We start from the raw sequence: 26,343 nt of genomic DNA on the forward strand, positions 1-26,343 counted from the left end.
CCACTAGGACTGAAGAATAAGAAAAACTAAGAAAACATACATACCTGAATTTTCTTGAGTAAAATCTAAATTTTCTTGAGTAAATTCAACAAATTCACAATTACGGAAACCATGTGAAGATTTTCACTAGGACAAGACCTACAGTCCTATACTTCTGCCAAATTAAGAACTTGCAGAACTAGGTCACTTTAAATATACTAAGGTGAAATATATACTTCATATATTTGTCTATTCCACATCAAACTTGGAGCATAATCATGTAAGACAACAGATGTAAATTTTATTTTCATTCCATGTGATCTGTTCATAATGACATGGCTTATATATCTGGATATTACCATAGGAAGAAAGCAATATTTCAGTCAAGCACATAAGTTCCTTTTCAACTTCTTGCACTGATTAAACAATGAGGTTTTCACAGTAGCACATCTCCAGGTTGGGTAGCAAATTCATACTTGATACATACAATGTTGAGTTTTTCAAAGTAACTCATTTTTCCATAGGTATGCAGACCTTGGAAAATATTTATAAGACAACAGAACTAAACACTGACAAAAATAAAAGCTGAATTTCTGTCAAACTGAGTAAGTAAGAATCCAATTTCTCTGTCTAAATCTGTCAATGCTCCTGAGGGGCAAATTTTGACACTAAGCAGAAGGAGAGAAAAATTGTGTTTAATTCATAGTAAAAGTGAAATTTGTGGCAGTTAAAAAGACTAGCTACCCGAAAAAGAAGTAAAATGTCATGTATCACCTTGGAAAGTTTCCAATCTCAAAATTAATCTGATTTGAGACAAAAAAATTATCAAGAGATATACTTCAAGGTACAGGAGCATTGGACCTTCCACACATTTCAATATTCTGCAAGGTATGTGAATGAGAATCCAGAATTATCTACCTATATCTGAAACATCAGGGAGCTGATTTTGGTCCAATTGCCCTTCCAGCTATCCTTCTGCAGAGCAGTAGTTCTTTGGTGTTGTCTTACGTAATGACTTCAATACATGTGCTTCTCAACTTGGCATTTGTCAAGAGGCAGTACTAGAAGTACCCTTTCCTGTTACGCTTGTACAACCTCAGCTTACCAGTAAGCTTTTCTGTTGAAGCATAGGATGCCTGCACTTGGCTTCATCTACTCTAAAAAAAAAAAACAAAAAAAAAAAAAACAAAACTACATCTTAGTCATATCCATGCAAAGTGTTCTATAAGAACAGCTAGATGTTGCTGGCATCTCTGAGATACCAAACTGAATTTTTACTGTCATGAATTGAGAAGTCTTCTGGCCTTATAAAACGCCATTCTGAGACCTAAGCTATGTGTCTTTTCCAACCAGCCATTTGCACACTGTGTATTTCCCATTACAGTCAGCTGCTGCCACAGTGTGGTAGTGGTAGTTGTTGTTCCAACTGCTACTTGAAACAGGAGCATCAGATGGAAAACAAGGGTATCATCAAATGGTTCTCTGCAGACATTCTCATCAACATTCTCCTTAAATTTTCAGTTGAGTTAATAAAAACTGGTTTTTCTACTACATCATTCTGCAGCATGTTGGAGAACAGCACAAACTCGAGCATAACCAGGGCAGCTGCAAATATTCCCTTAAGAATAACATCCTCTGGATTTCACTGGCTAAAATGGTCTACCCATGAACTGTTGTTAACTATTTATTACATACAAATGAATTCAGTATCCTATATTGACAGAGACAGCTGGTCATTTTTTCCCTAAAGAGAAATAAATGTCTTTAAAATGCACATGCACCCAGAGGAATCAGCACATATGTGGCCTGGGCTTTTATTTATCCCAGTGGATGCTGTTAAGGCAAGCAGGGGAAACCAGATGCTCAGCAGGGGAAAACAGATTCCTCATTACACTGCACACATGGGTACTCAAGCAAATGGTACTCATCTTTCTGCTGCTTTGGAAGGTTAAAGATCTGCCTCCATGATTGTAATTTCAGTTTTCTAGCACTGCTTCATTCTGAGTGTTGGAAGACTGACTTTTTCCTTTTCCTACTGTGTTTCCAGCTCCTCCTGCACTTTCCAAGGATGGTCAGTGTCTGCTGTGCACAAGCAGACTTTGCAGAAGTCCTTCTCCTCTCTACAACAGGGGCTCTCTCTGCATCCAAGGATCCGAGTCACTGAACTGCAGAGTCGTGGAACAGGGGAGTGAATTCAGAACTGGCATCAGCACACAGGCAACTCAGTGAAAAAAAGTCTCCTACCACAACTCCTAACTTTGAGAAACTTATGCCTGATGACTTTTGTTAGAAACTTTACAGGAAACAAATTCGTTTCATGTGCTGAAGCACAGACATTATCTGGCATGCTAAAATATCAAGTTTTTTCCAGTGTTGCTCCCACAGATGAATAAGAAAGAAAGCCACATGCCCAAGTGTTCTGCGCTTCAAACTTCAGCAAAGAACAAGTGAATTGAATCAACCCTATGTAGACAAAGTAATGAAAGCTCCTACCTATCTAGAAATAGAGAATCCAGTTACAAAACAGAGCAAGAGACAGGCTTTTCCTCTCACCTATGATGCAACTTCGCCTCTCACAAAAGCTTGCAGAAAAATTCTTTGAGGAAGTTGTGACAACCTCTTCCTCAAAACACAAACCCAGCTGTGGAACATGGTTAAAAATAATGCAATTGTAATATCACAACTCAGGCTAAGGTCTGATATTTGACATGAAATCTGGAGTTTCCTCAAAAAAAAACCAACAAAACAACCTAAAACACCATGCCAGAGGTATTTTGCTGTGGGCTCAGACTCTCTGAGGGCCCAAAAGCCCTCAGGAATTTCCAAGGGCAAGGTCCTCTCACAGTGCCAGAACGTACCTCCTCTGGCACTGCACCTCAACTGCGAACTGCTATAGCTTCTGTGAAGCTGTCTATAGCTTAGCTACAGGAGAAGATGGATTAATGGATCATTACAGAAGAAAAACTGTACAATTAATACACCATGTCTTTATCATATCTAGCTATTATAGCAGTAGCGGTAAAAGCACTGTTTGTTGGTTCACCTCACACAGTGCCGTCAGAAACCTCTCCTGTCAGAGAGAAGAGGCTTACATTCTCATGTTTAGCTTTAGAAAAAAATAAAATCACAGTGACTTGAAAGGCCTAAAGTCAAACTAGTAAGACTCAGATTGGCATTGTCTTCATATGGTGGAAAGTGATACAGTGTTGCAAATTAATCCAACACAAGCAGACCTACAGGGGGAACTGAAGCTGTCAGTAGTCCTGAAGACTCCCATGTCCAAAGCTTATGGATGGGACAAGTTCAAAAACAGGAAGAACAGTTTTTGTGCAGAACTTCTTCATGTGATGTAATTCATATGCAATCTGTTTTTCCATTCCTGCAGACCCATAACGTTGATTTAATTCAACTACTGAGATGTCTGTGGGCTTGCTCTTCTTACTCCCATTAACTCAGTGATTAAACCCTAGCTGTAGTGGCCTCTACAGGAATTATCTGCTTTGTCAGCCCACCTGACAGCTCAACTAAATCAAGTTGCATCAGACGTAGAGTGCAACAGCAACTAACTTAAAACACTCCATGTGCACCCAGTCCCAACTAAGCTCTCCAGCATCAAATGAGGCCAGATAGCAGCTCAAAACGATCATTATGCCTAGAGATCTACTAAACTCTCTTCATGGTCTGATTCACAACATGGCATAGCAATCTCTCAAGATGTTCAAGAATATAAAAGAAAGTTGAGATTAGTTTGCTTCTATCTAACCAATCTACCAACATCACTTTCTACTTACAACTGAGCACCACTAGATTAATGAAATCAAGAAAAAGCGCAGACAACAAAAAAGCTCAAATCACCCCAGAAAGAATAAAATACTCCCAGACATAAAGGCTCAGAATATCAGGCATTCCAAGTACAACTTCTCTGCTATCCTACACATGGGCCCATCAAACACTAAGAAATATTAGCACACTCCTCAAATAGTAGAAACTTTAAGATGTTCTAAATCCATTTCATCCCTCTGCTCTTTGTACTTGCACTATGCCTCTGATCTCAGAAGATATTTTTAATATGTTTGCATTTTCTCAGAAATAGCCAAAGAAAACCTTATATCATACATTTAAAAAGGACTTTTCTGGACAGAATTCACATTCTCTTGGAAACAATACATACCTTTTTGGAATGATAGGGTGCCATTTGCTTTGCTTCTTCTAAATACAAATCTGTAACGTCAAGATTTTTGTGGAAAGGCTGATGTGAATGTTCATGGCTACACTCAGACTTTCTCAGTAATTTCACGTAGCTTGCTAACCACTAACGTGACTAGAAATTTCAAGTAGACATATATTTTGAAGAATAACAAAGCATGCACAAGGCCAACTCACCTAATGATAGTAGACCGTTCTCAATGGTGCTTCTACAATTCCTAACTTAATAAGGGAAACTACATACAAGTTTTTTCCTCCCCACTTTTCCCTAGAAAACTATCTTCATTAGAAAGAACATCTTTCTTGGCTTCACCAGGCTTTAGCCTAAACTGAAGCCGCTGAATGCTCTGAGTACATTCCACATAATAAGGTTTTCAGTCCCTTGAGCATTTGCATTTCACTTTGAATTAATCTTTGTCAGATAAGCTCCAGGCGTCACTAAAGCAGACAGAACTTGTTGCATAAAACTTCTAGCTTAGTTCCTTGTGCCACCAGCCAAGACAGTCCTATAATAACTAATACACAGAATAGAAAATTTTCATATCTTCAGAAGGTCCCACACATACATGTGGAAAATATTCCTACTAATTAAAAATTGCTCCATGGGAGGGGCGGAAAAAGAGGTGGAGGATTCAAATTTTTGAAATATATTTAATTGAATTTCTTTCTTTCAAGCAGCATTCATTGCCCAGACAATAGTCCATATGGAACTCTGTAATTTATTTCAAGGATGACACGCTGTGCATTCGTATACATCTGGAGATAAGTGTAAAATCAAAACTAAAAATTCTAAATGAACTTAAATACGAACAGAAGTGCAACAAACTTCTCCACTGGTAGAAGCAAGTTTCCACTGGGAAAACAAAAAAAAAAAAGAAAAAAGGAACGAATGGGCACTGTAGAGAATAAGTCAAATAATTAACATTGTCTTATCTCATAATGAGAAGATACAATACAAGTCACATAGTTTCAGAAATACATATTTTTTACTGCCCCGTCTTCAGCGAAGGATATGACAACTGTACTTCTTGTTGGTTTTTTTTTTTTTTTTTTTTTTAAATTTTGCTATCTCCAGGAATAAGTCCTTCACACTGAACACTCAGAACTATTTTTCACTGATTTCAGTATATTGTCTTCAAGTAACACACAAGAACCCCATGCAAGAAGTCTGAACAATTTCCTCATTTTATAACAATTACTCCCTTTAGTTTATCAAGGGTAAGTAATCCTATCTTGACGAGCAAAATAACCATATTTTATGGTCTCAACCTGGATAAGAATCCCTGTCAAATCACAAGCTAGCTTGACTGAAAATTAACTGCCCCTGCTTTAACCTAGGCCTCTACTAGCCCTCAAGAAAGATCCCAGAGTAAACCATGTAACATTTCTCAAGTCTTCAAACTCTAAGCATGTTAAAATTACTGACAAAGGCTTATAGTTTTCAAAAAAAATCTACCACATGAAAAAGATAAACAAAGCTAAATAAAGGATTATTAATCATCCTGAAAATAACAATGCTTGACAAGAAAAATAAGCTTGAAACAATGCTTGGCTAACATTACATTCTATCTGGGTAATTGTTCTTCATTTAAAATGTTCTCTCACTTTCCCTTAAGTTTGCTTTAATAACTTTCTAGTTGATAACATTTAGACCAAGAAAAGCAAAATAATGTGTATTTTTACGGTGAGATGATTCATGATTCGTTACAGCGGAGATTATCTTAAGAGATGCTTCACATCAGCCCTGTGCTACCCTAGTGCTGAAAGCAACCCAACAAATAATTATGCAAAAGCACAGTATAGCACTACTTTACTGACTAGTGCAACGCAGTTAGAATGCACAATATCTTTCATCCTGATAGCCAGAAACTTGCCATCAGTCAACAGCCTACCAGTATTGAATGACTTTCTACATAAACTGTGTTTTTAATTACATGTCTACTTATGTCTCACATATGTAGCCAAAACTTCAGAAAAAAATGATTTTTTTCTTTAGTAATAGATCATAAAATAAAATGAACATTTCTATTTAATATTACAAGACTCTGGAATTTAGGACTAATAGGCAGAACTGGTTTTGTTAAGTTTTCAACCTCTTACCTAACATATTGTCTTTCACAAGACATACTGATTAAGGATAAGTCAATGAAAGTTGCAACAAGAGAAATTCTGGCTAGATACAGTAGGAAAAGAGTATGCGGTGAAGGAGTGGTCAAAGATAGGACACCAAGTGAGGCTGCAAGATCTTTGTCCTTGGAGATATTCAAAACCAAGATAGATAGGGCCATGAGGGACATGATTTCACTTTGAAATTGTAGCCCTGCATTCAGCAGGAAGTTACCCTATAACTTTATGACAATGTGGAGGGCCCACTGGAAGTGTACACATGCTACCTGCCTTATACATTTGCAATGTATTCATCTTACATAAAGAAAAAACAGTATAACTAGACGCAAATATAAGATCACTGTATCCAATGTATTGGATGATTGCATGGACTTAAAAAGAAGACACCCATCACTTTAAGCATAACATTTCACATATATCACACTATTAGCTGAAACCACAGCAGGAGCATATTACTTTCCTCATCACTTCTGGATATATACTTTACTCTGGAAGCAAAAAGTGGCTGAGAACCCAGCCTGGAAACATACATGATCATCACACAGAACAGCCCTGGAATTATTTCAGGTACCTGAAGAAGCAAGTGGATTAAGCTAAGAGATCCAAAAAACACAGGCAAGGGAAAAGGCCATATAACAAAGTCAAGCTTTTGAGTTCAACTCCTAGTCTGGAGATTTCAATCCTTGCTCCCTAGTGCATTCCTTACTAGAGCAGCTGGCGCAGCACATAGAAACATTTGAGCAAATTTTAAATGAGATATAGCAGACCATGATGCCAAGGACAGTGAGCTCACTCTGAGGCTGTAGTTTCAGATCCAGACAGGATACACAGCACCTCAACACAGAAGCTTCCACCTTCAGAACCAAGAGCTGTAGGTTTTCCATGACCATGCAATAGGTGAGTACCTGCATCACAGTCACTAGTTCAGGTCCAAAAAAGCTTTTGGGTTTGACAAGAACAAACAACTACCGCATGAAGTAGAAGATCTGAACTTTTCCTTAGGGCTGTCAAAGATGCTTGGCTTTCATAAGTAAGCATGCTTAGGCAATCTAGAATTTACCTGTCCCTGTCTGCTATAGGACAACACCAATTATAATAAAGAGAGTCAAAGAACCTAATCATGCTGAGTGGTGCAGTTGATACACTGGAGGAAAGTGAAAACATGTTTAGGGACCTGGACAGGCTGCAGAAGCGGGCCTGTGGAACCTAACAAGGTTCAACAAGGCCAATTGCAAGGTGTTGCACTTGGGCCAGGACAATCTCCCAGGTGTTTATATAGACTGGGCAAAGAACTCCTTGAAAGCAGCCCTGCAGAGAAGGACCTGGGGGTCCTGGCAGACAAGAAGCTGGACAGGTGCACTTGCATCCCAGAACGGCAACAGTATCCTGGGCTGCATTAAAAAATGGGTGGCCAGAAGGGAGAGGGAGGTGAATGACCCCCTCTACTCAGCTCTTGTGAGGCCCCACCTGCAGTACTGTGTCCAGGCCTGGGGCCCCCAGCACAAGAAAGACTCAGAGTTCTTGGAACAGGTCCAGAGGAGGGCCACTAAGATGATTAGAAGGCTGGAGCACTTCTATGAGGAAAGGTTGAAGGAACTGGCTTTTTTTAGCTTGGAGAAGGCTCTGGGGAGACCTCATTGTGGTCTTTCAATACTTGGAGTGTATAAACAGGAGGAAGAACAATTGTTGAGATTGGTTGGTAGCAATAGAACAAAGGGAAATGGTTTTAAACTGAGACAGGGGAGGTTTAGGTTAGATATTAGGAAGAAGTTTGTCACTCAGAGGGTGGTGACAAACTGGAACAGGCTGCCCAGAGAGGTTGTGGATTCCCCATCCCTGGAGGCATTCAAGACCAAGCTGGATGTGGATCTGGGTACCCTGGTCTAGTGATTGACAATCCTGCCCATGGCAGGGGGGTTGAAACTGGATGATCATTCTGGTCCTTTTCAACCCAGGCCATTCTACGATTCTATGACTATGGAAAACCTCTCCTATGATTCTATGAATCATTGGCTCCCACAACAACAAAATTTGATCAACAAACAAAACAAAAACAAAAAAGGATCATTCTAAGGCTGATTAAAAAATGAAAAAAAAAAAAGAAAGAAAGAAAGAAAAGTAATCATACATCATTGTTAAAGTTCTGAACTCACTTCCAATGACAAACTGCTGCTTTCTTTCAAGTGAATATGTTATTCATGGCACTGGTGAATGAATAACTCAGAGGAAGCTGCTCCTGAACCAGTACTAATTTAAGACATCATTAAAGAGTTTCCTAAAGAGTAAGTGCAACTAAAATGTTGCATCAGCAGTGTGACTGAAAAAAAAAATAAACCTGAATATTCTTCTGTAAGCAAACCCAAAACTAAGAGAAAACTCAAATCAAAGCATATATTCTCAGATTGCTTGAAACCTTTAATTCCTTAATCTTTGAAACATAAGTATAAGCAACCATTAAAACAAACTAAATTCAAGATTCCCATAACCTAATTTAAAATTTTAAACAAACCTCCAAAACAGAGGGATGTCTTCTATGAGACATTCTGCTGACTTTAAGAAAAAACCTGTATAAATTAGCATACATGAGCAGCAGCTTCTCATGAATGTTAATAGAAATAATCTAAATCCAAAAAATGCTAAGAGAGGGAAAACAGATGAGAAAGCAACACAACTACTGCTTATCTGGAAGGAAAGAAAGTTAGGAGAAATAGAAATTCTATTTTGTCCTGATGACACAGAAGAAATAACACTTTCCAAGTTCCATCACAAATGTTTCATTGACTGTCAATATTGTTTAGGTGCTTCTATTGCTTTTTTTTTTAAAAAAAAAAATAAAGATGAGGTTACTTAAGAAAAAAAAAATTACTAAAAGTAGCTACATTTCCATCTGAAAGAACCATATGCTTTGCATTTAATTGTAGGTGTCCCAAAAGCCTTCAAGCCCTATCCCTTCCCCCACTATCTCAATTCCAATGTCTGAGCCCAACACTCATCATAGAAGTCTTTATTACTTTTGGAAGTTCATTGAAGCAAGAGACAACTCTAATATTTATTTGGATGGGGCCTGGTGCACATTTTCAGACTGAGAAATATGCTGCAATCACTGCATTACCAACCTAAGAAATAAATTTCACTAGTTACCAAAAAATAATTTAAATCAAATCCATCAATTGTTAATACCTATCATCAAATGCTTTCTGTTGATGACTCTTTCACATAAAAATATGAAGTACAAAATCTTCAAATCACTACAAGGTCCTCATTCCTAAGGAAGTATATTAGAACATCAATATCTGTTCTTAGAAATTCTTAAGTTTGCAAATCCAGGTAATTAGCTAGCACGATTACTAAGGAAACAACTGGCAGTGAACTCTACACCACACTGGAAAGGTACAAGACTTTATATCAATGATAACATATTGATATTTAAATACCTCTTTATTGTCCCTGGTAGATCCAAACTGAATGGAATTTGATAGGAGGATGCTAAAGTGTCATCCACAGCTTTGCTTATTTCCTGTAGCTCTCTCAAAGAAACACAGCCAAGTAAACTAGTCAGTTCACAGTCCTGTGACTGAATAAGTCGATCTTGTTCTTCAATTTCTCTTTGTAGCTGTTGATCTTTTTCTTCTAACACAGACAGTCTCACTCGGAGGTCTTCAATTTCTTTCTGCATAGAACAGAAACCTCAGTTTACTATGAACAAAAATAAAAGAAATGGCTATGCTCCTAGGAAAATGTCTTAGAAATAGCATAAATTAAGGTTGTTCCATTTAATGCAATACTAGATGAGGAGACAGCCTTCTGCTGACATGCAAAATTTCTTGCATCCATTGCACTTAGGAGCTCTAGCAATTCTACAGTCTGAAACTCCCCCTATGCTTCTCAATACCATATTTCAGATTCCTCTGACAGAATCAACTGTGACAGGCACATTTTGCCTATCACCAGTACTTCCTAAGTTAAAAAATTTTGTTTAAAAGTTAAAAAAAAAATCTCAGTCCAACTACAGTCACAAAATTCTGCGTCAGACTGGCAGGTGATCAACAACCTGTCCATCCTACTGCAGCATATCCCTGCAATGGTTCCTCTAGACTTCTCATTCAATATTAAATGTTTTATGGTACTGATGTTTCTTGCAAAAGAATATTCCATTTGTTCCTTGGAAGCCCCAGAGACAGCTTGCACCAAGGGAAGGAGCACTTCATAAAGGAATCTGAGTTGTCTACTTAATAAAATTACTTAATATATGGCCCTTGGCTCACTTGTCCTATGATTTGAAAAGTGAGTTAAGAAAAAAAATCAAAGGAGAGCTATTTGCTAAGTTGTTGAATGTTATACTGGAGCATTTGCTTTTATTTCTACATTTCTTATGTTCTCTGTGAAACTGCAAGCCACTTAATCTATTATCTGCATGCACAGTCACAGACTGAATGTTCACCATCTTCCATACAATCAAAAGGAAGAGCCTCTGAAGTGCTACCCAGAGACTCTCAACAGAAATCAAAGCTTAAATTCTGCATTACCATATTCAGACCAGTCAAAGAGAAAAGACCTTTTTCAGGGACCTTTTCCAGGTAAGTAAGTAGGCATTACAAAATTCACTTTAAAAAGTGCCATGTAGCTTTTTATTGTAATTCACTACTTAATTCTCTACCTGTAAAACAGCAATAGAAACATCTTTTCACTCTAGGACAGTTGCAGAGACAAAATTAAGCCGGTTTGAATCACTCAGATACCATGTTGATTAATGTTTTAAAAAGAGCCCATTCACAAAGCAATGAATCTGCATCCGAAAGAGGGTTTCAGTGTTGCACAGTAAAAAGCTTTGGAGGCCAAATATTGAGTAATGAAGTTAAAATGTTATTCTTTGTATCTATCTCAAGAAGCATTTTCCATTTTCAACAATATATAAAGCAGACATTCAGAAAAAAAAATAACATGCTTATTTTCAGGTTCTTTTTAACATTTTTAGTGTATTTTAAGTGAAGTTCAGTTCACTGATATTCACTTTATAAACAAACGTATTCAGGTTTGTTGCTCTAGCAAGCTCTCTGACACCGTGAGTATTACATAAAACAAGAAGAAATAGACCCTTGCACATTAAAAGACTGAACTGGCTCAAAGAATTCTACTTATGTTAGTGCTCTGGACTACATTTACCAATTGTTTTCTTCCTTTTTATTCTTTTAGATTTAGCTACAAGAAAACAAAGTGGCCCGTATTTCAACCCACAGGCATTTGTCAAGAACAAAAAGGTCAGCAGGCCAAAAGCATCAGTTTTGTTTCTCTCAGTCTCAAATAAGGCTTTTAGTGTGCACAAAGGACAATTCTGTCTCTGTATTACTGGATTGGGAATACTGCCAAAATCTTAATAGGCTCTACTTAATACAAAGACCTTCATATTCTTTGAAAATGTAGTAATTGCAATCTCTGCAATACACAGCCTAAAGGGGAACAGAACAGGAGATGAACAGAATTTGGTTTTGAAAATATACTTCTAGTACTGAAACATTTTTACAACTCAGATACCAGAATCAGCATTCACAAAGAAAAAAACTATTCTCCTCAGGAACAGTTTACATTTATTCTTGAGAGAATGGAAATTTTAGCCAGCAAGCTGGAATTTTCTCTCTTTCTTTCCCAGAAATGTCAAGGAGCCTTTAATGTGCTATTGGGCAGCCTCCAGGGATGGATAAAAAGGACTTAAAGTCTCAGCATGGAGCAACAGATGATATTTAGCTCACTAAACATAACCTGGAGGTTTACTTTTTGGATTTGAGTTTAAACTGAGACTTCTAACATGACAGCTAATCACTACTGATTGTGAGACTCCTAATTTCACATACAAGCTCACACTGTACACAAATAGATCACAGTAGAAACATTACAATGTAGATTTCAGATACTGTCACCTGCTCTTTAGAAGCCCAGAAGGTATATGCAGAAATAAAAGAATAGACACCGAAAGGAAAGGAAAAGTAGGGTGGAGGAAAATTAATAAATAGATCATATTACGTGTGATTTGGGGCTAGATCACTTTTTAAGAAATACCAGGAGTCACCAACCATTACAGGTCAGACTTCTTCAGCACTAAGAATTCATGATCATTTTGACAAGCCCTCGTGCTAATTTGTCCCTAGCATCATTAGAAAAAGAAATACACCCAAAACAACCATAGAAACATTACCTGGCATCAAGTCTTAAGGACATCATTTTTCAGTTGATTATTTTGACACGGCTGGACAGATATGAGGATTACAGAAACTAATTTTCTAGACACTTAAATCTGAACTACATCCTCTCTTGATGATTGAGGAAATAAATCTGAACAATGATGACGTGATCAAAAGAGTTTGCAATGGTCATCTAAGATGCTTTTCTCCATTTCATTCTTCTTTATATGTATACACAGATGTACACATTTTTGTATACGTACATGTATATGTAAACATGTATACATATATGCACACATGTATATATGTGTATACACAGTTCATTGTACTAATGGATTCAACAAAGGAGGAAAACAAAATTAATGAGATTTCAGGGAAAGAAAGAGCACAGAAATAAAGCTAACACGTCCAACTGCTGAGTGTGATCACCAAAGTTTAAAAGGAGATGGAGCAAAGACTTGTAATAGACAATAAACTGAGATTTTTGAAGGACAGAGAAAAAAATAACTAAATTATACTTAAAGTTTGTAGATTTACAATTGGACAGAAACTATCTTAAAACATTCAACCAATTACTAACCATTACCACACCACTGACATCATGTGTCAGTGTAAAGCTATCATTGACAAATGACAAGTGCTCCATACAGACTGCTGCATTGTAATGAAACGTTTTGGTCACCACAGGACCAAAAGCTGGCAAATCACATATTGATAATCAAATCTAAACAGAAATTGGTCACAAATTTCTTCCTCCAAAATTCTTCCCGTCTTCAAATAAAAACTTCTGAAGATCAGTGAAATTTTAAAATGGCAAATTAGAACATAAAGAGCACACTTAGAAGGATAACAGAGAAAATTACAGCATGCACACAAGCCACTGAGCCTTCCAGCTCTGCTTTTCTTTAATGAGATTAACACAACTCCTATGGCTGCCATCTCCAATCATCACTTAGATTATCAAATGGACTACAGCCAAGGCTTTAATTGCTGCACAGAATGAAGTATTATAATAAGTTTATTTAATTCTATGTGACAGCTTACAAGCTTTTCCCCCACACAGCATTGGTTATTATAGATAACTTGGCAGTCCTTTTACCTGTAAACATTTTTTTTCTTGCAAAAGATCATTTCGTTTCATGGCCAAAACCTGTATCCTCTCCTGGTAAGTGGATCTCAACAGTTTATGTCTGTTTTCATGCCAAAGTTGGGTTTCTTCATTCCTATGCCTTTTCAGGGAGGAAAGACAAAAGCTAAAAGTCAGTTTTCTCACTGGGTATTCACTTCACAAAGATTAAAAAGACAAGAATACTACGTGTTACCTTCAGAACTGTAACACTCCTTCACCAGAATGATTACATCTTAAACATCTACACAGTTAGAGAACAAGACATTCTCCTTGGCATATCTTCCTTATTATATCAAACATTTACACTGTTTTTACAACACGCTGAAGAAAGTAAAAGGAAAACTTATGTAGCTCGAGGCTTCCCCAGCTACTTCACTTTTCAGAAATTTATCCTTCACCGCCTTCAAAGAGACAAAACTAAGGCATGTAATTTCTATCAATACAGAGAAAAACCTCTTTTAGACAGAAGTTTAGAAACTTGCCAAAGCCATTTTTGCAGCTTCTGTCAGCTTTTGGAACCCACACTAGAGATCATCTGGAGCATTTGCTCCACAATGCCAGATTTTATTTTTCCTCTTGCACAGCGAGTTCTTTCAAAATCACAGTCAGTGGGATTCCTCACAGTGGTTGGTACAACCCTCAGCTGTAAATCTTTGCATGATTGGACCCCAAGGTAATCAGTGTGTTACATTAAGTGTCAAGTTTATAATAATCCTCTCAAAATGCACCTGCAAACAAGGCAAACCTATTCTGTCACACGTTTCTGAATAAGGCCATGTGCACTTGTAAGACCAATGGCATGTCTATGTCCATCTCTGGAGACAAGCATGTGCATTTCCACATAAAAGATAAAGATACATTTTAACATCCTGTTTAAAAACAAAAAAAATTGTCTCAGATGAAGGAGGGTTTTAAAGCATGATTTCACACTGTAATCTTGCAAAACATACGTTCATGCCATATACAAAACATGCATCACAAGTGGTGCAAGCAGGACTAATCAAACAATTATGATCTCCATGCACAGCTGTTTAACAATATGGAGCAAAAGCGATTCATGTCTCTCCTGCAGGATCATTAGAATATACATGTGCTTTACACCCTTCCCTACAGGCTGAAGAATATACAAAAAAAAGCAAAAGGAAAAGTTCTAATGTAAATGACATTAATACTTAAAATTGACATAAGGATTGTGTACCTGCATTTCTTCAATGACTAAGTAAATCAAACACATATGTGTGAGGTTCTAGGCTATCTCTACATATATGTGCCTTGCATACACAGATCATTGTGGCTTTGAACAACACTTCTCAGCAGCTCTGAAGAGTATTTAAAAAAAAAAGAAAAATCTGTATCTTTCTGAAAACTGAATGCAATAGAAATTCCAAGCAGCTGATCAAAATTTAGAAAACATTCCACAGTCAACAAACGTTATTCTTGGAATCCCTGGGAAATTGCCTGTACTTCTGTCTGTTTGATTTTGAGGAAACAGAAACAAGATATCCCTGATCCCACTGAACTATGTGATCAAATGAACATGGAATTGTTCCTAACCAAACTTGACTCCTACCATGCACCCACAATATCCCAGTGTCAAACTCTGAACACATTTACCAAAAAAATGTTCTTGTAACTTAATCACATAAAACAATCCCAAGGTATGAATGTCAGTCTCATATATTAAACTTGCCATATAAACTTCAAATTTATAACGTTCTTCATTTGCAAAAAGATGAAATTGGCTTGATTACTGTAAAACTACAATGTTCTGGTCTTCTGGGGCTAGTCTGTCTAATTTGCTTCAATTAAATAAACTTGGAGATTGTGGCTTTATTCTGATTCAAAACAAAAAATAAAGAATAAAGCCAACAAATTTTCCTTTAAGAAGTGGTATTGTTTTCCAGCTGTATTTTATAAAAAACCTGTTGGAACAGTATAATTTTAAACTGTTTTTCACTCCTGGTGAAGACAAAGTTTTGCTTGCTCTACCAACAAAGGAGCCAGACTGCGGATAAAGTGGTGTGAAAGGCTACAAATCAAGCAAGAAAGATAAAAGGTGCACGACAACAGTCAAACTCAAGCTCAAAGAAAGGAGAGTGTTCAAGACATAAAAGTGAGGAGTAAGAGGATATTCATCTGACCCTCAAGAATGGCACTGCTCTCACACCTCTGCAAAGAGAAGAGTTACAGATAAAGCCATCAGAAGGAGAACAGAAAAACTTCTATAACTGTTTACATAATATATAATACACATAGGATGCTCCAAAAGTAATGCCTCCTATTTCTGATACAAAGAGCATAACACTACTTGATAGAACAAATTCTCAGCCACAAAATACTATTTTTCAACACAGTCATCTTCATTAGCTATACCCTTTTGCCAACAACAAACAAAAGCCTGTATGCCACACTCAAATATCTGCATGGGAGACCATAACATGGCAGAGATGACCCCCTGTCACCATCACTGAAACACACCACCCACCACCTGACTGTGCTCACATCCACTGTTTGGTCTCCATACATTCAGCAAGCATCAATCAAGGTGTCAGTGAGTGCAACTTTTTTCGCATGGAGGAATTCCATGCCACACCTTTGCTTCACATGCACTTCCATGTCATACATTACTTTGTCAGACTGCCCCTCTGCTGCCATCTGTCACACAGCAACAACATGTAACAGAATATTGGCAGGAAGGTTCAGCCTCTACTGTCCTATCACCACTATCTGCTTCTGATGCCATGAGTCAACAAAATAAATTTGAAGGCATTACTTTTGGAGCAGATATATGTACTCACATTATAGATACTTTTTTTTTTTTTTTTTAATAAAAATTAGTAGACCACACTTCAGGGATGCTATACTGAATCAATTTATATGACATAGAGAACAACCCCACCTCTAAAAGTCAAAAACATTGTTATAAATTAATGCATACAGGGAAAATATTTTAATGACAAAATGCTTTAAAGTAATCTTTAAGTAATAGTAAAACAGCTTCTTAGAGCTCAGAAGGCAGAAGAAAATAGAAAGTGGAATTAAACATTTCTCATTACTAAATTTTACACATATTGGCTAAAAAGACCTTTAAAATTCAATAGATAATAGGATTTATTGAGAAAATCTGTAGAGATTTTAACTAATTTTCAGAAATATTAAAAATTTATATATACCAGAATTTATTGACTAGCACAGATTGCAGCCTTTATATGTACAAGCTGCCAAAATATAAAAGGCTTTTCTTCTTTTATTTATGCTATAGCATTTGATAATAGCTTCCAAAACCTGGAATTGAATAATCCTCTTACTTTTAACAACAGTCACCAGTAGCACAGCTGAAGAAAGATCTAGGAATAGAGACAATCTTTTCTTTCTAAGCTAACTACCTCCCTTGGGTCATGCAAGGCATCTCACATTCCCCCTGACTTTGAAGCTGTTCTTGCTTCGAGAGAAGTCTGAGAAGTTATTTTTGTGACTTTGTACAGTGCAGAGCGCATTACTGCCACCTAACAAGCGATGCATAAAAGGAAGCTCCCAAAGATCTGCACATCTCAGAGAATAACCTGTTTTTACTTTATATTTGAATGCCCTTTCATTGTCTGAAAAAGGAGAATCAGAATCAACTCCATAAGGAGCCATTACTCAAACCGCCTTACACTGTTGCTGGGTCAGGATTCAATCCCATTCTCACTCAACATCATTGAGAAAAGTTCAGTTTGATTCACCAGTTCACAATAATCAGCCTTTTTAAAGGCAATTCTAAATGAAACATAGGAAAAAAAAGAGGAGATAGCAACTTTTCATAAATGTACTTCATATTTCTATGCCAGAAGGTCCTTACAAATTTGCGTTAAAATTTATCACAAACTGTGTTCTGTATTTCATGAAAAGCAGAAGTGTCGTTTTACATAAGGAGTCAATGAACTTACCCATCCGCAGCCCGACACAATACTGCTTGAACTTGGGTGACAAACCTATCCAAAAAACTGCTAATTGAAGGATGTCTTGAAGGAAGTTGAAATTTTAAAGAATGTTTTTCTTTCTCCAGTTCTTCTAATTTCCATCTAAATTTCTCAGCTAGAGAAGAAATTATTAAAAAAAAAAAAAAAAAAAGAGAAAAAGATGGTTTTACTTGAAGAAGAAAGGTTGACCAATAAGAAGTAAAATCTACATCACAAAAAGTTCTTCTCTTTTGATAAAATATTTCAGTCTCTTTTGCTCCAGAATGAAGTATTAAGAGTACAACAGTCAATATCAGATAATCAGGACGTTAAATGACTTTCTTTTATGACAAGGACAAAATTGCAGGCTTCCCAGCAATTTTATTGAGTTTTAATTTGGCAATGCTCAAAGTTATCATCCATATTCTTTTCCTAAAATAACAACTCTGAACTAAATTATATGAAAACTCCTTCTCTGCTCTATTTTAAAACAATCTTAGATGGCAATTACACATCTGAAGTCTGAATTTTGAAAAACAGCATTGTTACTACATCAAGAACTGCAGAACTGCCTGAATCTCAAGATTACATTTCAGCAGAAAATACACATGCAATTATAGAAATTTTAATAATTCTCTCATTCTGGGCTCTCCTGAATTACATCAAGCTTATCAAATACAAATGGCAGTGCTTTGAATCTACTGTATCTCTATTGACCTAGAGTCACTTCTTATTTAAGTTAGTCTTTACTTTATCTTCCTTCTCTGTGTAGAAAAGAAAGGAAAATTGTTCCAAACACAGATAATTATTTCTGGTACGTTTATCCTCTATTTCTATAGTGCAAGTATACTAAGCAAAAAAAAACACATACAGCCAAGAAGTCTAACTGATACAAGACAAAACACCTTTGATGACACCTTAATCAAACCAGAGAGTTTTGAGTTGGTCCAAAAATGGAAAATCTTTACAGCTCAGTACTTTCCTCGTGACATTACTGTCCAAAATTTTGTGATAAACATTCTTTTCCCTCTAAAGTTTTCAATACATGTTACTACCAGAATAACATCCATTTGTGAATGCTTTTTACTGCTCATTTTCTTCTTTATCCTCAAAGAGGTTTTAAGAAGAGGGGTTGTTTACATTAGCTTCTTCAGTACAATGATCCACTTTTACAATAATCCATCATTAGTTTTGATGTCCCTTCTGCTATGGTGGTGATGGGAAAAATAGACATATAACATGCTAACAAGACTAGATTTTCTCCCTAGGCCAGTAGACTGTTCAAGAACAGCTTAACGCATGCTATTATTAAGGTGCAAAATGCTTTCAGAATGCTCTAGCCAAGATTGTCATCTCCCAGGTTACTGCAGATTCCGGGCATTGCCTGACCATGGCCTAAAGGATTGCAAGGAGCAATGGCTTCTGGGTTCTGACATAGCTCCTCATGCACTACCTAAACCAGATTATTCAAATCAGAAAGTAGGGCAACTAATTGTGGAACAAGCCCTAAGCATTGTGGAAATGCCTTGAGTTAGCTTTCTTTCCTTAGAGACTTTGTCACAGCAGATGAGGCAACCAAGCAACTGATTGCAGACAATAATAGACAACAGTTTGGACAAGGATATATTAGTAGCTTCTTACAAGTAGGGGAAAAAAAAAAAAAAAGAGCAAAAAGCAAACATGCAAGTTATTGCCAACCCAAAGCAGGATGGATGTCTATTACAGAGCATCATACAGATTTACTGTCTTCAGATCAGAAACAACATCTAGAACCACTCACTCTGTGGTGTAAACAGCATATAATCATCTAATTATTATAGTCAAATTTTAAAAGAAAAGCCAGGTGATCTTGGATGTCAAAGTAGATAAGATTGTTCCATGCTAGGACACCTCCAAAACCCTCCTTTATCAGCAGCTCCACAGGATATCCACAAATGACATCAAGCTGAGTGGTGCAGTTTATGTGCTTGACATGTGGAATCAAACTCTGTAACCCAAGTAAGGTTACAAAGCAGGCATGGTTTATTCAGCAATGCACGTACAGTGGGTACAAGGGGGATAGATCTACCTAACTTGCACACCATCTGGAAAAATCATGCTACAGACATAGGCCACAGCAATACATAATCAATAGTTTTCCCGGAATTCGGATACATATTCATTACACCCCCAAGAGTTCATTAGCATGCAGACCCTCCCCTCTTGCACGTGTGTAGTGGGTCGTGGGATGAAGATTTGTTGTCTTCCTTGCGAAGGCTTCTGACCTTTCTCGCTGTAAACTTCTAATCTTTCAGGGGGGCATTCCCCAAACTGGTTTCTTCTAGCCCTGTGGACTTCTAATCACCTCCCTGCCTGACGTCTCTGGGTTGTTCTCAAACCTTACTGGCATAGCCTTCATCCCCCTCACTATCCCAGACCTAGTGTCTGCCATCACTTACTTTTCTAACAAGCTCTACAGTCTTACTTCTATAACCTATCTTTATCTCCCTTCACCTCCCTTAGTCACTGTAATACCTTCTTGCCTTTTTACTTTCACTTATGGGGCCCTTCTCACCTTTCATGCTAGAAGGAAGAGATGCTATCCAGAGATATCTGGACAGGCTTGAAAAGTGTGCCCATGTCAGTCTCATTAAGTTCAACAAGGCCAAGTGCAAAATCCTGCACCTGAGTTGGGCAATCCCAAGCAGATACAGGTTGGGTGGAGAATGCCTTGAGAGCAGTCCTAAGGAGGATCTGGGAGTATCAAAGGCTCAAAAAGAGCTGGCAATATGTGCTTGCATGCCAGAAGGCCAACCATATCCTGGACTGCATCAAGAGAAGCATGACCAGAGGATCAAGGGGAGGTGATTCTGTCCCTCTACTCTTCTCTCGTGAGACCCCACCCATAGTACTGCATCCAGTTCTGAGGCCCTCAACACAAGAACTACATAAAGCTTTGGAGCAGGTCCAGAGGAGGGCCACAGAGGTCAGAGGCCTGGAGCACCTCCCCTACAGAGACAGACTGAGAGAGTTGAGTCTCTTCAGCTTGAAGAGAAGGCACCAGGGAGACCTTATAGCAGCCTGCCAGTACCTGAAGGGGACCTACAGGAAAGCTGGGGAGGGACATTTTATAAGGACATGTAGTGAAAAGACAAGGGGAAATGGCTTTAAACTGGAAGAGGGTAAACTTAGACTAGATACTAGGAAGAAATTCTTTACTGTGAGGGTGGTGAGACAGATTGCCCAGAGAGGTTGTGGATGCCCCCTCCCTGGAAGCATTCATGGCTAGGTTGGATGGTGTTTTGAGCAACCTGGTCTAGTGGAAGGTTTCCCTGCCTATAGCAGGGGAGTTGGAACCAGATAATCTTGAAGGTCCCTTCCAATTAAGCATTCTATGATACAGGGACCTAGGCGGGATTCCTAAGTCCATAAAAACAGACCAGATTTTGACCAGGAAAACATTCCACATCTCATATGGAACTTCAAACACTGGTATCAAAAATATCACTATTATAATCAGAAAAGTAAGGACTAAATGGTGGCCAACATCTATTGACCATCAAAATGAGCAGAATATCTCCCTTTACTTAGATTATTCATTGTTGGGCTTCCTCCATTACTGGAGTGGGAGTTTTGGCAGTCCTCTTCAATAGTTTGAACACATGTGAAGACATGCTTTCCTCTTCCCATAGGGCATAGTAGCAGCATTTACTGTTGTAAAGCCTCCCAAGCGTTCATCGACAACAGATCACAGTAAAATAGCAGACTTCACAGAAGATATAAAGACTCAAGTGCAGATGCAAGTTACAGAAAACAGCCCAGGGAGAATTAAAAAAAAACTAGCTCATGTTTGGACTGGCATCTTTACAAGGCAGGAAAACACAGAATCATTCTAAGAGATCCATGTGACAGTATTCAAATGTACTATGAGAGATGGGCAGTTAATAACACAGGTTTATATCACAGTATAGAACTCCATAGCTGGAGGAGGCAGCAGGCTGGTGTTCTCTGTACACAGGGTGAGTAGTTGGAAAACTTGCACCAAAGAACTACATGAGACAAAACCCATTCCATGATACTTTAACTTGCTTTTTGACATAGTTATGCTAATGCTGTGTTTATGCATCCAGTCGATTCATCCTTCCTAGTCCTTGAAAATGGCTATTCTGGGAATGAAAACAGCTGAAGGAATCCATATGCCACTTCATTATCTCTGTCATTAATTCTTGGCTGCATCCTGCTCTATATATTCCAGGTTACACAGAACTCAATTAGTTCCGACTAATAGGTGTTTCTAAATAATTTGCTCCACTGGTATTTTATGAGTATTATTGCTGGTCATATCTGCTTGTCATCTTTCAGAACTAAATGATTGTTTATTCTTTAGCACTATCGTTAGGGGTTACATCCAAAGAAACTCCACCACCACCACCCATCTGAATAGTGCAGTACTTCTGCTTTTGGGCTCCTCTTCTTGAAAGCAGACCTCTTTGGTTTGATCTGGCTGATGTCTTTGTTGCAGAGACATCAGGGCATCTCAGTCCCAGTTGCTGAGAAGGGAACCAAGCTAATAAAGTTCACCTCAGCTAGCTTTCAGAACTGCAGATCACAAGAGACCTGGATCAAGCAGAAGTTACAGAAATAATCAGATGTCTAACAAATATGACACATGAAAGAGTTCAAAAACCTAGTTAAGATAAAGACTGAGGGGAAAAACTTTCAGTACTATTCCATACCACATAGATGTAAAGAAAGAGTTAATAAAATGCATTTACTCAGAACTTCGGTCCTAAGTAACAAATCTCAGTTTCAACAATTGACACCAGGAAAAATAGAGACAGTAAAACACTAAAACTGGCTGCTTGGGACAACTGGAAAACCCCATCAGCTTTTGTTTCCAGATCAAACATCTCAGGGGTAGATTTGGCACAGTTGTTAAGGTCAAAGCCAGCAAAATTGAATGTATTCTCCTGAGATCCCTTTCCACCATACTTTCTAGGACCTTCTAGCCAAAAATCAGACAAAAAAAAATCTTTGCTACTCATGAGCTATCAGGCTCAAAAACACCACTTTCCTTTACCTTCATTTTAGAATCATAGTATGGTTTGGGTTAGAAGGGACATTTAAGACCATCTAGTTCCAACCTCCTTCTACAGGCAGGGATAATTCCCTCTAGACCAGGTTGCTCAAACCCCCATCCAGCCTGGCCTTGAATGCCTCCAGGGAAGGGAAGCATTAGTTTAAGCACACAGAAAAGATCTCCACAGAATTCCAGAGCTCGCTGATGAACTGAAGCACTGAACAAAACCACACGTCTCAAATATATACATCACATAGAAAAGTTTAATGTTTTGATCTCCTAACCCACGGTTCACCACAAAATAAGTTATTTAACACCAGTTTATGTGTAAAAAGCCATTCTTCTATTAGAAGAAGAATATTCGTAGATATTTGTTCTAAAATGAAGGAACTGACAAATATTCAATACATACTGACACGTACTTGAAATAAAGCATAATTTTCTCTTATTTCATCACGTTACTAGTTTACTGACTTGATGCGGTCTTACAGATACCCTAAATCAGGTTTCTACTTCTGTGCAGAAGTCAGTCTTTAAGTTACCCTCCTTCCCAACTGGTTATTCCCTGATGTGTGTCAAACATCCCATTCTACTTAAAGCTAACTCAGACTACAGGCCTGGAAGACACTGACTAACTGCTGTTTTCAGTCAAACAGACAGCGGTCCAAGAAATGCATTGGCTGCAAGGATCATGCTTTGTTACAGCTTCAGGCAAATGAAGCAATTTGTTTAATTCTTAATTGACCACATAAGAACATCTGGCTACCTGTTTAATTCTTACATATTTTAATGCATTTTCTTTATTCCCATGAAGAAGAGTAGCTTCACTTTATCAGAACTATTTATCATCATGTAATAAATGCTTAGGATTTCCACCACAGTCTGAAGATCCTAAAACAGGATTAGTGCAGACTCTACACATGAAAATCACACCTTGCAGTTCTAAAGCTGCCTTCTTAGCTGCTAGATGCTTACAGAGCCAGATAACCTTCCCAGACTCACTTTCATGAAACTTAAATCTTCCAAGATGACTGGTGTGTTTTTGCAAGATCAGCAACAAAACTTTTTTGATACCTGCTTTGTAAGAACTACAGAACTCTGAAAATTCACCTATTCTCCTTTCCTCAATCCTGACTCTCATCCTTCTCCTGAACACAGGAGCAGGTCTTAGGAAAGCATGCTAAGAAGCAAAGCACAGAGTGTCCCCTTACCTCAATGCTGCTTTCTGAACCTACGACGTAATCATAGGAAAAAGATTTCCTGGACAAGACACTACTTTTAGATTAATACCTTGAGAGTAGGAAAAATCATGAGTGGATAAACATCGATCCGCTAGAAAATTCCTTTTTATGAAGCTATCTATGCTTTTGGTCTTCAAAATATCCTATGACAGAGAATTTCAAAATAGAATTAGGAATTCTATAAATACATACCACATCAATTGTTTTTTTGTTTTTTTTTTTTTTTTTTACTACTAAGAATGCAAGACAACATTCTCTTCACTTTCCTACACATTAATAATTTAGGCACTTTTATATTCAAACTGCACATCTCATTTTTCTGGACAGTGACTTTACATTAGCTAAAGCAATGCTACAAAGGCTACAAAGTAAGGAGCAATTGGGAGCCTGAATATGTGGCTGAGGTGAAGCTGGATGACAGCCTAGTAAGCAAGAGGTCTATAGCTCAATTACTAACATTAGTCTCCTGCAAAATCTCTTGTGGGAGAACATACATACCAATTAGTATTCAAATATGATATGCAAAGACCTGCACTATGATCAGAAACAAAGGCATTACAACCAACTTGTAATTTCTTTAATTCTTTATCATAAAATGATTAAAGAAAATAAAGAAATGAACTATCTAACAGCTGTGAGCAGATGTAGATAATATTCAGTTTCTTACAAATCCTAGCTCACCACATACGCATGAAAGGAAGATTTACATTACATATGGACAGCTTCCCTCACTACGTATTTTCTGGTCGCTGCTAGTGAACACTTTCCACCTTCCATTCAGCCTTGCATAAGGAAACCAGAAAATCTAAGAGAGTGAAACTGCTAAGGTAGGCTGACTATGAGAAAGCACAGATCTGGGGACAGCCAGTGGAAGATCCAACCAGAGCAACAGGAACAGCAGCTGCACTCCAGAGTTCTATCTACCCTACTGACCTTGCAGACTGACAGTACAACAAAACAATTCAGTTCTGAGAACTAAATATCCACAGCTCAAAGGGTCTTCACTCATACTAGGCTTAGCACAGTCCCATGCACTTAAGGCCAATTAGTCCCTAGAGCACATATCTTCCTTGTTTCACCTGAAAGAAAAACAGTTCAAGCATTCTTGACTGCTCTACAATGCGAAGCAAAGCACAGTAGATGGGACAACTGGGAAATCCCCTTCAAATGTTCATACACCTAATCCAAACTAAAATACTGTTTGAGTCAGGGTCTTTGGAATACTTCCAATTGTCAGTGAAAAAGTAGCTGCTAGAACTAACAGTAAATAGAGGCTAAAGTGTTCCAGACAAGGCTATAACCCCTTAGGTAATCTTTCACGTTCATAAAAGTCTAGAGCACGATGGCTGTTAGAGAGTAATGCAGGTGTAAATATCCTGTTTTCCCACTGCTTAATTTTTCCATTTCAACCAAGAAGGTTCCTGAACCATCAAAATGACCTTGAGGAACAGCTGAGTAAACTGAACTCCTGGATGCTGAACATCCTTTGAAGTCTGAAGCAAATACCACAGAATTCACCTAAAAATCTGTTAGCAATGCTACATTCCACAACTCTTCGTTTTATGCATATTTGTCAGATATTTGGCACTCTTAAGATATGGGACAAATCCTTCTAATTCCTGCTTTACCTTGTTGAGACACTAGATGGATGCTTGCTTCTGATTCTAGTGCTACTTAGAGTTGGAAGCTCAGTAACCTAGAAAGCAGAAGAGAGTCAAACTCCTGAATTCCCTGCCAGACATGGGCACTGGGATAGTCAAAAAGCACAGCAATGACATGATGACACATTCAGCACTCCTAGCTTCCCCTGCTACATGCAACCTTACCTGTACACAGTTTCTCCTCTCTGTATTGCTGTAACACGATGGAAAACACAGCAACGACAGCAGATGTATGGGAACAGTTGATCACAGCCTGAATCACGGCCTGATTGACCACCCGAGGCAAGCAATGAGTCAGCCACAGGAGCACAGGTGAAGGCAATACACCTGTGCTACCGGAAGGGGTAGAGCCTGGCTCCACCTCTCCTAGATCCCATTTAAGTGCTGACTGCCACTGAGAAAGGATCTCTTTCTGGAGATTGCTCCTCTTGGAGCTTAATGTGAGCCTACCACACTGGTGAGCATTTTTCATTTATTATCTTTCCACCATGATAATCCTACTTAGCCTAACCTCTGTACATCTATTGATTGTACAGCAGAGTAGCAAAGTCCTAGGATACAACAAGAGAGGATATACTCTAGTGCAGCAGCCATGGACACAGAAACCAAGGAAAGAATCTGCTCACCCTTAGAAGGCCTCAGGTACACAGGACAATACTATAAGCAAAACTTTAAACTGAAATAAATACATATAACACTCTGTGAAAGGGATTTACTCATTTTTAAGCCACAACCCTCCATGCTGATGGTTCAAGGCTTCATCTGAAAGATACAGAGTTTCATTTCAGGGTCCAAAACCTCATTTTTAGGATAACTGATAATTC

At 38.0% G+C, this 26,343-nt stretch overlaps 1 protein-coding gene across 2 annotated transcripts in view; it reads right to left on the reverse strand.

Moving 5' to 3' along the window:
• The window catches only part of DISC1 (DISC1 scaffold protein), a 203,864-nt gene that overhangs the window by 118,685 nt on the left and 58,836 nt on the right, over positions 1-26,343 (reverse strand). For both annotated transcript variants that reach the window (XM_090135429.1, XM_090135430.1), the window contains exons 4-6: positions 17,547-17,694; positions 13,588-13,717; positions 9,747-9,982 (exon numbers count right to left, since the gene is read on the reverse strand). In XM_090135429.1, coding sequence (XP_089991555.1) covers positions 9,747-9,982; positions 13,588-13,717; positions 17,547-17,694 — 514 coding nt within the window. The remainder of the gene's footprint in view (positions 1-9,746; positions 9,983-13,587; positions 13,718-17,546; positions 17,695-26,343) is intronic.

This window comes from Phasianus colchicus, chromosome 2 (assembly GCF_987193195.1).
Source record: "Phasianus colchicus chromosome 2, bPhaCol1.hap1.1, whole genome shotgun sequence".
In the NCBI taxonomy this organism is placed as follows: Eukaryota; Metazoa; Chordata; class Aves; order Galliformes; family Phasianidae; genus Phasianus; species Phasianus colchicus.